This window comes from Helianthus annuus, chromosome 7, assembly GCF_002127325.2.
Source record: "Helianthus annuus cultivar XRQ/B chromosome 7, HanXRQr2.0-SUNRISE, whole genome shotgun sequence".
NCBI classification, from domain to species: Eukaryota; Viridiplantae; Streptophyta; class Magnoliopsida; order Asterales; family Asteraceae; genus Helianthus; species Helianthus annuus.
The window spans coordinates 11,300,380-11,315,304 of record NC_035439.2 but is presented as its reverse complement, the minus strand read 5'-3'; the positions used below and the strand labels follow the sequence as shown (position 1 = coordinate 11,315,304).

The 14,925-nt window shown below is 38.4% G+C and overlaps 1 protein-coding gene and 1 pseudogene across 1 annotated transcript; one reads left to right on the top strand and one right to left on the bottom strand.

The window, feature by feature from the left end:
- Window positions 1–1,581: 1,581 nt before the first annotated feature.
- LOC110914276 lies at window positions 1,582–2,669 on the top strand (annotated as a pseudogene).
- A 5,024-nt stretch (window positions 2,670–7,693) lies between these two features.
- Window positions 7,694–12,129, bottom strand: LOC110912558 (subtilisin-like protease). The gene is made up of 2 exons (XM_022157308.2): window positions 11,757–12,129; window positions 7,694–9,543 (listed from the first exon to the last, which is right to left on the bottom strand). Exons 1-2 carry the CDS (start codon window positions 12,127–12,129, stop codon window positions 7,694–7,696), a joined length of 2,223 nt encoding a protein of 740 aa, XP_022013000.1.
- Between the last annotated feature and the right edge of the window lie 2,796 nt (window positions 12,130–14,925).

Here is a 14,925-nt window from a genome sequence, read left to right as displayed (position 1 = left end):
TGACCAACTTCGCCATCCTATCCCGAGTTATCTTTTGTTCGTAGCGGAAAATGTTCCCATCTTTTGAAAGTTGGACTTGACCGGGTGTCAAATCTTTGAGAGCTTTGCAATACTTTTTCGCATGCTTCGTTAAAGTAGAATTAGAATCCTTGCCTAACAAGGAGCCACAATGCTTGCATTGAGCCTTTTGCGAACCATCGCTCATCTCGACTAAATCCCAATTGCACCAAACATCCATATTGCGGCTATGCGATAATGTTCCCACCACAAATGGAGCATTTGAACCTTTTGGAACATTATTGACGGATGGGGAGTTTGTGCTTTTAGAGTTCTTGGAAGCCATTAGAAATTTGTAAAGAAGGTGAAGAAATAGATAAAAGAAGAAGATGAGTTGTGAAAAAAAAAAGTGTGTTATTTATAGTATAACCGGTTCCAACGGTCATAAAGGAACCGGTTCCAACGGTCAGAATTGCATTTAATGAGTTACCATATTTCCAAGGAACCGGGTACAACGGTCTGATCCGCATAAGAATCGGTTCCAACGGTAACATACCGGGTACAGATAGGAACCGGGTACGGGTAGAAACCGGGTACGGATAGGAACCGGGTACGGTTGACTTTTTTTAGAAAAAATGGGAACCGGGTAGTACCCGTCGGGTTTTTTAAACCTGGGACCGGTTACTCTGATCATCGGGTAGGAACCGGAACCGGGTCCGGGCCGGGTCCACTGGAATCGGGTTGGAACCGGGTTTTATGCCCATCTCTAGTTGAATATAGGGAACCATGTAAGTAGATTATGGGTAAGAGTAACTACTAAAATAAGAAGTGTTATGGTAAGTCGAAGATAGTTGTTTATGTTAAAACTACACGGTAGAAACAAACGGGTCAAAATGTAGAAAGAAGTATGGCGTGATGTAGTAGTTGGTTTGATCATGGGATTAAGATTTAGAAGGATAAGGAGCTTGATTCTGATTGAATGAAAGTACATGGAAATTCAATTTGTACAAGGTTTGAATTCTTTGTTGATGCCTGCCATAGCCTACGGCTGGCATACCGACATGGTGAAATAAACGTCTGGGTTGTGACAACTCGTCTGGGTTATGCCTAAGAACCTAGATGACCAGGTAACTTGTCTGGGTTATGCCTGATAACCTAGATGACCAGGTAACTCGTCTGGGTTATGCCTGATAACCTAGATGACCAGGTAACTCGTCTGGGTTATGCCTGATAGCCTAGATGACTAGGTAACTTGTCTGGGTTGTGCCTGATAATTTAGATGACCAGGTAACTTATCTTGGTTATTCCTAAAAAATTAACTGATAAGGAATTGATGTCGAACCGGATATAGAAGATGGAAGGAATTCGACATCTATACCTAGACCTGGCAAACGGGTCAGGTTGGGTCATGGGTCAAAACGGGTTCGGGTCATAACGGATTCGGGTCAAAACGGGTCAATAAAAAAAAGGTTGTTTTGGTTCGGGTCGGAACGGGTTCGGGTTGAAACGGGTTCGGGTCAGAACGGGTTCGGGTTGAAACGGGTCCGGGTCAGAATGGGTTTCGGGTCGGGCCGGGTCAGAATTTTTTTTTTGAACAGTTACATAGCCTAGAGCATTCAAAACTTGCCATATGGAGCCTCTTCTTGCAATGAGTTGTTTATGTAAAGGTAGTTTTGAATCTTCACTTATTTGTAATGGTTTTAAAGATGATGAGTATGTTGAATTGGCGTTAATTGCGCGAAAGCTTTCGTTAAATACGGTTATTGTACTTGAATAAGAAGAAGAATTGGATTCGGTTATAGATGTTAGTATGAAGCTAGGTGTTCGACCGGTTGTTGGCGTTCGTGTGAAGCTTAGAACGAAGCATTCGGGCCATTTTGGAGCGACATCTGGGGAGAAAGGGAATTTCGGGCTTACTACGACGCAAATCATTCGTCCTGTGAGAAAGCTTGAGCAATGTGGGATGTTGGATTGTTTTGAGTTGCTTCATTTTCATATCGGGTCGCAGATACCTACGACGGAGTTGCTTGCGGATGGTGTTGGTGAAGATACGCAGATTTACTGCGAGTTGGTCCGTCTTGGTGCTTCGATGAAAGTTATTGATATAGGTGGTGGGCTTGGGATTGATTATGACGGGTCGAAATCCGCTAGTTCTATGTTTCTGTTAGTTATACTTTGGACGAATATGCAATGGCGGTTGTTCAGGCAGTTAAGTTGCAGTGAGAGTGGGCGTGCTCTTGAGTCTCACCATTCAGTTTTAATATTTGAGGCGGTTTTGTCTAGCAAGTACACAGTTCCTACCATGTCGTCTTTTGACGTTCAAGGTTTCGTCGAGCGGCTCCCGGAGGACGCGCATTCTGACTACAATAACCTGTCACAGTCTGCCGTTAGAGGGGATTATGAAGCGGGTTTGGCATATGGATATTTTAGTAGGGCTAGAAATGAACGTGTCGGGTCGGGTGACATGGGTGGTTCGGGTCAAAAAAAGTGATTATCTATTTTTAACTTCATGTTTCCAGTTACTCACTCCTCAGTCCAACCCATATTCACATATCAATATTCAATTTGCATCCAAAATCTATGAATTCTATTCCATAATTCTCCCTGGACTTACATCAAACATCTGGTGGGGTTTCACAGGTACACTCCACAATCGCCACTGAATAACACTTATTACCTGAGCCATACCAAAATCGAATCTGTGAATACCAAGAATAATGATTGTTGAAGAACAGTTAAGAAATTAAAGAACAATTTGCATAAGAACAATGGAGGAATAAAAGAACAAGTTCAAAAAAGGATGATTGTAGAAGAATGGACCTGTGAATAGTCCACTTAGAACAAGAAACCAATTGGAGTAGAAGATTTTGAAAGCAGAACATCGATGATTTGGAATCAACAAGATCGATGTAGAAGACGATTTAAGAGACAAATCGATTTCAGTATCATTAGAGGCCCCCGCTCTATTTCTTTGCAACCCAATCTCACCCGCTCTATTTCTCTGCAACCCAATCTAACCCGCTTTATTTCTCTTCTTGACCCGCTCTGACCCGTAAAAGCCTTTTCATCTTTTTTACTTTGCCCATTTTGACCCATCAAAAAGTACACTAAACCCAAATCAACCCAGGAAGTTATTTTATGTGACCCATAAAGACCCAAAATCAACATGACGGGTTACTTTTACCAGGTCTATCTATACCCGTTAGAAAGTATGATTGAAGGAATGTTAAAGAAAGGATTATCATTACACAAACTCATTGAAAAGTATTTATGAGGTGTGATGAACGTGTACATAAGTATGTGTGGGAATTAATTAAGTCTAGAGGCATGTATAAGTATGGGTGTGGATTTACCTACATGTTAGTAATGGAATCCATAGGTAAGCACGATTAGAAATGAGTATGCACGTAGGTTGATACATATGAGACTTATTTATATGGATGTTTGTGACTAGGATATGTTAGTATAATCATGTAGGAATGTAAGTGGTATGTAAGAGCTTGTATGTATGTATGTATGTATATATGTATGTATGTAGGTATGTATGTGTGTATAAATATACATATGAAGGTACGTATGCACGAAGTAGGATTTATTGTTTTTGAAAGAATGGAGCTTGTATATATGTATACATGGCTTCAATACGTTTGAGTATTTATGTTACTAACCGTGTGCCTTGAGAATCAACTGAAAATGCAGGTATACTATTGTGTCCTTATGAAGAGTTGATGATTGGAATGCAAGATTGTACTCGGAAAGATAATCGAAAAGATTAGCATGAATAGAAGAATCCGGAATGGTCATTTAATTGCGTATGTGTAGATTAAGAATGATTTCAACAAATACTAATGATGCACATGTATGTGGTGATTGCAGGTTGCACAGAATTAACATCATTGTGGAGACTAAGAGGTTGAAGATTGAGTCAAAAAGCAAGGATTGTACGGGGAGAGTGGTCTCATAGCTTGTATTTATGTATTACATTTAACACATTAATCAAGAATGAATGTTGTAAATCCTTTCAAGAAGTGTCCGGCAGATTATAAATGAACTTTCAAGTATGTTATATAGACAATATAAGAAAGAATTTTTGAGCCGGTATTTCCGCTGCGTCTCTTATGGTCAAAACGTTTTAGGGTGTTACATTATGGGATCAAAGTTAACTGGAATTTTTTAACCTGGTTGGTGCTAAAGGACGTTGGGTGTAATAGGTTTTACAAATAAAGGACTGTGACTGTAATTATTGAAGTTAAAGGGTATCCATTGCAATCCGATACAAACATAAAGAACGAAAAGTGTAATTGACCCTAATTTTTTATCAATAACTAGTTGAATAAATTGATTTAACCGTGAAATCAATTAAGAAAATGAATTCAGGTTAATAGTTTTCTTTTTTCTTTCGAAATCAAATCTCTACACAATATACATCTATCGGTACCAAACCAGAACAATCGAACATAAACCCTAACATATTAAATAGATCCTTGAAGCACAATGATTTGAGATGATTAACAAAGTTGATTTGGAATACACACATAACCAGATTTAGAATCACACACTCCAACCCAACTTGCAGGCACCCTGAAAGCTCTCTCTTTATTTTAACGCCAGCACACCCAATCCCTAAAAACATATAAAACCTAGCCGGAAAGATACCTCACGGTGGTTCAAAGCGATGGCAGCGACGATTGGTTTCAAGCGGGTTTCCACCTGTGGCCAACATTGGTGGTCGAAACCAGCAGCAGGGTTGGCGTGTACAGAAATTGGGTTGCGACGGGCCCTTTCTGGTTCACGGTGGCGAGCGGTGGCTGCTTTACACAAGCACAACGATGATGGCTTACAGAGTTACGATAGTGTTTAATTTGAAGGTGAGTAACAATGATGGTATAGGATAGAGAAAGATCTATTGTATATGTATATATATTTATATAAGAATTGGCTGTAGAAATTTTAAAATGGATGAAACCACATTTTGGGGAAATTCCAATGATTTCAACTAGGGTTAATGTGATTTCTTTTTCAACAATGTTTGAAACAACATTTTGGGGAAATTCCAATAATTTCAACTAGGCTTGATGTGATTTCTTTTTCAACAATGGTTTAAATCAGTCTGTGTTTATAGGTGATTTCTTTTTCAACAATGGTTGAAATCAATCTGTGTTCATTCATAGGATTTGTTTTTTTATTCATAGTCAAACATTTATATTACAAAAAGGGTAAATGGTAATTTCAAAAGAAATGAAGAAATATGTAATTGATTTTAAAGGTTGGGTAAATATGTAAAATGGGTTTTTAGCAGGGGAAATATGTAAAAATCCCTAGTTTCAACTATCAACAAGAAAACAAGGCAGTTGCTTCGAGTGGTTATACGGTGATGGGGAATAGATCAAAGAGAGCTAACCCATTCCTACGTGGACCACCAAGATAAAGGGAAACATGGGAGAAAAGACGCAAAATTTAAAGATGGTAACTAGGACTAGGATTGGAGTTATGGGGCACACGATTAGGCGCCAGATCTCTCTCGATGACCTGTAATTCCTCGATTTAGGGCTTTGAATTCGTCAGTCACGAATTTCCCCCAATTTTGTCAATCTTCTAGACATTCCTTTTTAGATAGTATCACGTAAATCAATGATTAGCGTGATTTTCATCTTTATTTATGGTGTTAATTTTAATTTATCTTAAATAGTTTGTAATTTCGAAAATTTGGCATACTTGTCATATTTAGAAAAAATTCTATAAAAGGGTTCCTCGTGTATTGTATTTTTCATTCATGAATTATTCGGTATTCTTTGAGATACAATCTTGTTATTTTTATGGTTTCCGCTCTGCATCATATGTGTATGAGTCCATTTCTCAGCGGGTCAAATGTAAAACCTGTTCCATTTTGAGAATCAGGATTCCAATTGTCCGATTTACCGATGCCTAGTGAGCGGCAAAGTAAGGCTTTTATGAATCGTATTATTTTATTTGGGAGTTGGCCCAATCGGTAACAGTTGCATCACAATTGGCCAACCTGTAGTCAAGTTCAAAAGTTCGTCAAAATGAAAGGATCTGTGAGCACCGTGAAGAAACCACACTTGATACAAAGGAGTTGAGAACGAGAGATTATGAAGTGTGTGTTTTCTTCTTCCCATCTCCGTATATGTTACGCTAAACATTATCAAACAATGCCCTTAGTAAGGTAGCCTTTAACATGCGTAAAACACCAGAACAAGGGGCGTGAAAGCCATGTTAAAACCAAAGGGCGTGGGTGAAGCCACAATGTGAAAGCAAAGGTTTGTGGGCCCCACCCTCTCTTAACCAATCAAATTAATTCTTTTCTTTTTATGTTTTTTTTTTTAATTTATTTGATATAAATATAATATTATTGAGTTGTAGGTAGTGAAACCTCTTGTAAGACAATCACAATATAACATACAAATGTGATTATGTGAAAATAAGTGAATGATAGATCATGTCTACGTGACACTAACGTAGAGTAGAGTGAAAATTTGTGAACATAACACATAGCCTAATCTCTGATTTCCCATCTCTTTCATTAGAGTATTGTTTCAATTAATAGCCGTAAATTACAACACGCAGAAAGTAATAGAAACTCAGCATACTATTCGAATTCAGTTACCCTTAGTTGTGTTCATTAACAACAGTTCACAACAAGGTGGTGACTACCACTTGTTATTTTAATGATCCGCCAATCCCTACTATCTATCCATTTGTTTCCAAAGTCACGATTTTGTGGAGAACCGTTGACTAGTACACCGAAAGAAGCAATTAGCGGCCCTATTAGACTATGCGTTGTGGGTTAACTAAATCAATTGCCATATCACCGTCACGACACTGCCACGCAGACAAGAACTTTACTATTAACTAAGTACTCGTTAACAATGTGTTATGGATTAACTAAACACCTAATACCAATAAAATAAAATAAAAACAAAAAAAATAATAAATAAAGCAAGACGTGTGACTAGTTTAGATTGGGGTGGGCCTCACCATCATTAGCTTTTATTCCCATTAAAATAGTGAACCCATTAACATAATCTCCATTCACGCCCACGGTTAACTGAGGGGCGTGTAAGGGCTGTTAACGGTCTACGTGGTACCGTTAACGGAGCCTTAGTTAACTTACAACAACCAGCCTTATGACGGAGGATAATGGAGGACCGGGGTGCACTGACCCCGACTGATTTTTCCCGCGTAGTGTTAGTTTTACCGAAAATTTCCAAAAAAAATGTTTTTTGTAGTGTAAAATATTGGATTTTAAGAGTCCGGCCCCCACCGAGTTTCCGTTCAAGCTCTGACACTGACAAGCCTTATTGCAACTATAGAGCGGCCATAGTCGATAAGGGTGGTGCCATTGTGTGTTGCTAAACGAGTATTGCTTCATCGACCAGAAACTTTGCTTTAAGCTGATTAATGGTAGGTCTTACTTTTTGATTTTTATGTTGAGTACAAACATATTTAATTCTGGATTCAAAAGTGGTGCATCTGATACTGAAAGCTAACAGAAAAGTAGTTAGAATACAAGGTCTCCTATGTGTAACTATAGAAGCCTAGAAAGTACAAGGATAACCGACAAGTTAACAGAAAATACAAGGATAAGCGAAAGCTAACAGAAGATACAAGTGAAAATAAACTGTATAACAGTAGCTATAAGTGTAGCCAACCGTTCGAATATGCTCAGTGACCTCACTTAAACATATTTGATGGAAATGGGACTCCTAACCGAGTGCCTTATGGAGTTCCATACAAGGGCCCCTTCAACAAACTGATTTGGAGGAGATCCAACAGGGATGAATGTCACTTGGTATGACAATTTCTGGTTAACTGCCGTAAATATGAGTGTAGAAGGTGACACGGTAACACTCACGCCTGGTGCCGTGTTAATATTCACAGTGTAAGTTGAATTAGCATCCCCGACATTGGTCACTCTTCTGGTGTATGATTTTGTCACATTACCACTAAGTGTGATTGCAAATGAAGGATAGTTTAGTTGTGCTTCAGGGATGCTTCGTATATTTGAGCAAGAAACTCGCTTTTGGACAATGGTTGTGACTCGTGCATTTGAGTATCCTAATCCACACAAGTATGGTATGTAATCATCAGCTTGCATATCGTAAATGAGTCCTGGGTCATTAGCTTTAGATGGATTGACATGACCAGCCCCAACAGCAAACAAGCTGGCAGGAAGCTCTCTTTCATCCTGAATCGGTTGGTTGTTAAGGTTGATCAAATCAGCAGTTGTCATGATAGCGGATTTGATTCCAGCAGGAGACCAATCAGGGTGTGCACTTTTCAATAATGCCGCTATCCCACTGAGATGAGGGCAAGACATTGATGTACCTGAAACAACGTTAAATGGGGCGTTTGTTGAAGTGTTATCAACTGAGGTAGGCCATGCTGCAAGAATGCTAACTCCTGGCCCAATAATGTCGGGTTTCAGAATTCCAGGACTTGCTAGACTAGGTCCTCTTGAAGAGAAAGAGGCCACTTGAGGAGCTGACTTATCTCCAATGACAGTTCCACGGAATATGATGCTAGCAACTGGTGATAGACTTGAACTGAAATATTCTAGAATTGTGCGTCCATCTTTGTAATTAAGATGTGATACAGGGAGTACATGGGCATCAGCTACTGTAGTAGCTCCATCGCTTTGTGAGTTTGTGAGAATCATGGCAGCTCCACCAGCATCTTTTACTGTCTGCCCTTTTGCGATTCTTCCTATGTTACCACCTCTCAGGCAAATCACCACCTTTCCTTTTACATTTGTATTGTTTAAGGATCTTGGGGCACAAAACGTGGCATTTGTATCACCACTCATCCCGGGGTATTCCAGAGACAAGGGGGTTTCTGGGAAATCTTTAGGCTGGAAGAGCGATTCTCCGTCTACTAACACCCCGTTCCCAAGTTTTACTGTTGAAGTTACCTTTCTATCAATCGTACTAGCACCAACTGTGAGAATCCATGGAGCCTCATTGGACAATGAAGAGTTTAGTGGCCCAGAATTTCCTGCCGAACAACTCACAAATATCCCTTTTTGTATCGCGGCTAATGCCCCTATAGCCAACAAGTTGGAATAAAAAGGACGGGATGGTCCTCCAATCGAGAGGGAAAGCACGTCCACACCATCTTCTATGGCTGCATCCATGCCAGCTAATACATCACTCGAACGACAACCATTCTCATTGCATACTTTATACATTGCTAAGTGTGCAAGTGGAGCCATCCCCGCAGCAGTGCCGCTGTCATTTCCAATTGCGTTAGCGCCTTCAACAAAGTTTCCAGCGGCAGTACTTGAGGTGTGCATTCCATGTCCATCTTCATCAAGTGGTGAACCGGTGCTACTGTTAACAAAGTTCCTAACACCAATCAGTTTGTTGTTACACCCCGCCACTTCACACTTCCCTTTCCATTTAGCTGGTGGAGGACCTATGCCTTTGTCGTCAAAAGAAGGATGACCAGGAGTAATCCCGGTGTCAAGAACACCAATAATGATTCCCTTCCCATAGTTTGAACCTCTCCAGAAACCAAAATTCTGGTTCACACTACTAGAAAAGTGGTCATTTTACTACGGAGATTTGCTACGGAAATAAATGTGTCACAAATTTTGACAAAACTGTGACGCATTTATAACGACAAAAAAAAATCCTAATTTTTGAAACAAATTTGCTACACAATAGTGACAAAAACAAAAAGACATCTAACTTTGTCACAGTTTCGTCATAAATTTGTCGGATATTTTTTTAAATTGTTGACTAATTAGTTAATTTACAATTATTAGATACATATTACTACTTTGCAACGCATTTCCTACAAAAACCTATTAACTTATTTTACAATTTGACTCTAGCTGTATGTGGTTGACTGTTAGACTAATCAATAAAATATATCCAAAATTAATAAATAAAAACTGCATATCCTTCAAATATTATTTTTCTAAAAAAATGTATTTTGTTTATCCATCTCACCAGAAAAGCCCTTGCGCTTTTATACAAAACCCTATCAACAACTTACCAGTCACCAGCGGATGAAGACGGTGTCGCTTTGGTACTCGCTTGAGCCTCAGAGCTCCGTTCGAAGATCACCACTTGCATTCAGAATGCTTCATCAACACCAGACCATGATGCAGAAGAAGCCGATAGCCTTTGGAACATTCGCGAATCTCTCAAGGCTCTCGAGGCTCAATTGTCTTCTTTGCAGGTCTGTTTCTGTTCTTTCACTTCATTTCTAAGTTGCGAACCCTAATTTTGTGAAGGATTTATGTTGTGAATGTGTGTTGTGGAATTTGTTGCGAATTCTAGGTTGATTTGTTACTATTCGTGGTTCGTATTATAGAGTTCGTTGAAAACACAATTGATTGTAAGTGAACACGTGAAATTTGTTGAATATAGTCTTCCTTTTCCAGATGGTCTTTTGATTAACAGACGAGGATCAAACGCATTTACGTTTAATGTCAAACAAGGTTTGTAAAGTTGAAATGTTGAACGGCTCATTGTGTTTATACGGTTATATATAAACGAGATTGTTTCGTTTGAATGGTTTTGGCAGGTAAGACGTATAGGTTTCGGGTATCGAACGTTGGCATGACTACTTCCATCAACTTCAGAATCCAAGGTCATAAGTTTGTTTTGGTTGAGGTTGAAGGAACAGATTCACTACAAAATACATACGATTCGATCGACGTCCACTTGGGACAGTCTTATTTGGTTTTGGTCACTGCTGACCAGCCTCCTAAAGATTATTACATTGTGGTCTCGACGCGGTTCACCTCTCCAGAAAATAAGTTATTTTACAGGTAGTGTTCTTTTTTATGTCATTTTAAAAGGGATTACTAACATCAACGTTGTCTCTCAGGAGAAAATAAGAGGTTGGACGTTCCAGAAAACTTAGGTTTTGACGATTTTGGCAGTGAATCGTAGGTAGACATTAATTTTCTGATGGAAGGATAACGGGTAGCTAAACACATTTAAAATGATTATGGGTTCGGCACGTTTCATTTTGTTTGAGATAAAAACATGATCATGATCATCCCGTTAATTATAAGCACTCTTATCTACACTTTAGTTTCATGTAAATTAGCTAAATGCAGGAACTTAGGGAGCATCAAGACAACTGCAAATGTTAATCAATATCATGAAGAAATGACTCAAGTGATGTTTATGTTGTGGGGATCTCCTTGAAGACAAAAGCACATGCAGGGCAAAACTAACCACCACCACAAACTAATATGGAATGAACATATTTCGGTTTAACAGGTTGTAGCGAAATAGTCTCAACGTGTGTGTCAAACATGTTAAACAAAGCGATCCAAAACCTGAAATTGGAGTTGTCTTCTAGGACGCGTTAGATAACGGGTTGAACCAAAGGCTGATGTATCATTTGTTTATGAGTATTTTTTTTTGCTGATTTTCCTGCAAATTTTAGCAAAAAAAAAAAGGATTTTTCCAGTTTTTTTTTTTATTTTTTTTAAATATTCCGTCACAAATGCGTTGCAATTTTTTGATATTCCGTCACAAATGCGTTGCAATTTCTTGTTATACAACATAGGAAATGCGTAGTAAATGCGTTACAAATTTCCGACACAATATTTCCGTAGGAAATACGTTAAAATTTGCGTAGTAATTGCGTAGTAAATAGTTTCCGACGGGGCTTTTTCCAACATCAAGGTTTTGTTGCAAATCCGTAGCAAATGTCAATTTGTGACGCATTTGTGACGGAAAAGTGCGTTAAAAATTGTCATTTTTCTAGTAGTGTCAATCCCAGAAAGTTAGGAGTATGCGTTGTATGTAACGACAATACCCTTTCAGGTTGGGCTAATATCGCTCCATCTAATTTTTCTATTTCGCTCGCTTGCTCAACAGTCAGTTTTGCTGCAAACCCTTTGAGCACATTACGGTATGCGTACACCATCTCTGGTTTCTCATCTGAGTCTGTATTAACTGTGGGCAAAAATGTTTTGTACCAGCTTTCAAGATGTTCGGTTTCAGCGTTTATGTGGTCAGGGGGACAGCTTAGTTGGACAATATATGTTTCGGTTTCTTTGGCGACGACCAGTGAGAGGTTTAAAATGGTGGTGAAATTGAAAAGTAATGTGATCGTAAGAACCTGCTTGTATCTATTACTCTTCATTATTGTTGTTGAACTTGAAGATCGATGTAGTTGGTGTGGTGGATCTATTCCACATTGTTTGTATATATACTTGATTTCTAGACGTACAAAAAGTCTTCTATCGAGACTTAGTAATATCCATTATAAAACAAAGGGAAATAACAAAGGATACAATTAAGCAAGTAGCAAATTATAAAAGGGAAATAACAAAGTATACAATTAAGCAATTAGCAATTTAGCATTGACAAACGTTTTATGTGAGAGGCCCACACGTCATATATTTTTTTTTATTTGTCCTTCTGTTATTAATAACCCGAAAATATCTCAACAATATGAAAATGTTATAAAACAATTAGAATATCTAAAAAATTGAAATTTTAAGACATGTTTTTGATAATGGGTTGTGTATGTATAAGTTGGTGCAATAAAAGTATCTAGGTATATTCTTTTCTAGGTAAGGTGGTAACAACCTTTCAGTTAAAAGACATCTAGGCTTGTTAGACCATGGGGTATGGTGGGGCTTGGGTTGCGGCTTGGGTTGGGGCATTGGTTGATACGTGGAATGGGAGCCCCCCCCCCCCCCCCCCACCACTCAAACCCATGCCCATGGGGTATGGTGGGGCTTGGGTTGGGAGGCATGAGTTTGGTTTGGCCATTGAGAGCCTGCCATGTCATTTACTAGTCCGCCCCACGCCCGCCTTCAAACCCACGCCAATGGGGGCCACGTCCAAAACCCACGCCCAACCCAAGCCCCCCCACGCCCAACCCAAGCCCCCAGGGTGGTGGCTTAGACGTTTTCAGCCAACCCACGCCCCAACCCAAGCCCCATACCCTATGGCCTTATTGCAACTTTTGAGCACTTGTTTGTGATAGTGAATCATCTTAAATATTCTAATGCCTTTATATCTCTCAAAATAAAAACTTTAGTCTTTGTTGTTAATATATATATAACCCATTCAAACTTCTAGTAACCCATAACATGTTATGGCTAATAAGGATTATTAAGAGTCACGACGACAAAATATAACATATTACAACTTACCATGACATATGATAACCAAATATGATCGTCAAGATAAGCTAGGATCCTTTGTAACACATTTATTAAATATATACCCATAAAATCTATTTGGCCTATTCCAACCCTTATTACCAATGGCCACCAGATATGTCCATTAAGATTATTTATTCCCTATTACGATCGAACACAACCAATAAGACCAAGGGTATGTTTGGCATGAACCTTTTAGAAGCTTCTAGTTTTAATCTTTTAAGAAAAAGCTCTTACTCAACCCATTCAAACTTCTAGTAACCCATAACATGTTATGGCTAATAAGGATTATTAAGAGTCATGACCACAAAATATAACATATTACAACTTACCATGACATATGATAACCAAATATGATCATCAAGATAAGCTAGGATCCTTTGTAGCACATTTATTAAATATATACCCATAAAAATCTGTATGACCTATTCCAACCCTTATTACCAATTGCCACCAGATACGACCATTAAGATTACTTTTTCCCTAGTACTATCGAACACAACCAATAAGACCACGGGTATGTTTGGCATGAAGCTTTTAAGAGCTTTTAGCTTTAAGCTTTTAAGAAAAAGCTCTTACTCAATAACCCATTCAGACTCTTAGTAACCCATAACATGTTATGGCTAGTAAGGATTATTAAGAGTCACGACGACAAAATATAACATATTACAACTTACCATGACTTATGATAACCAAATATGATCATCAAGATAAGCTAGGATCCTTTGTAGCACATTTATTAAATATATACCCATAAAGATCTGTATGACCTATTCCAGCCCTTATTACCAATCGCCACCAGATACACGACCATTAAGATTTCTTATTCCCCATTACTATCGAACACAACCAATAAGACCAAGGGTATGTTTGGCATGAAGCTTTTAAGAGCTTTTAGCTTTAAGCTTTAAAGAAAAAGCTCTTACTCAATAACCCATTCAAACTCCTAGTAACCCACAACATGTTATGGCTAATAAGGATTATTAAGAGTCACGACGACAAAATATAACATATTATAACTTACCATGACATATGATAACCAAATATGATCATCAAGATAAGCTAGGATCCTTTGTAGCACATTTATTAAATATATACCCATAAAAATCGGTATGACCTATTCCAACCCTTATTACCAATTGCCACCAGATACGACCATTAAGATTACTTTTTCCCTATTACTATCGAACACAACCAATAAGACCACGGGTATGTTTGGCATGAAGCTTTTAAGAGCTTTTAGCTTTAAGCATTTAAGAAAAAGCTCTTACTCAATAACCCATTCAGACTCCTAGTAACCCATAACATGTTATGGCTAGTAAGGATTATTAAGAGTCACGACGACAAAATATAACATATTACAACTTACCATGACTTATGATAACCAAATATGATCATCAAGATAAGCTAGGATCCTTTGTAGCACATTTATTAAATATATACCCATAAAAATCTGTATGACCTATTCCAACCCTTATTACCAATCGCCACCAGATACACGACCATTAAGATTTCTTATTCCCCATTACTATCGAACACAACCAACAAGACCAAGGGTATGTTTGGCATGAAGCTTTTAAGAGCTTCAAGCTTTAAGCTATTAAGAAAAAGCTCTTACTCAATAACTCATTCAAACTCCTAGTAACCCATAACATGTTATGGCTAATAAGGATTATTAAGAGTCACGACGACAAAATATAACATATTACAACTTACCATGACATATGATAACCAAATATGATCATCAAGATAAGCTAGGTTCCTTT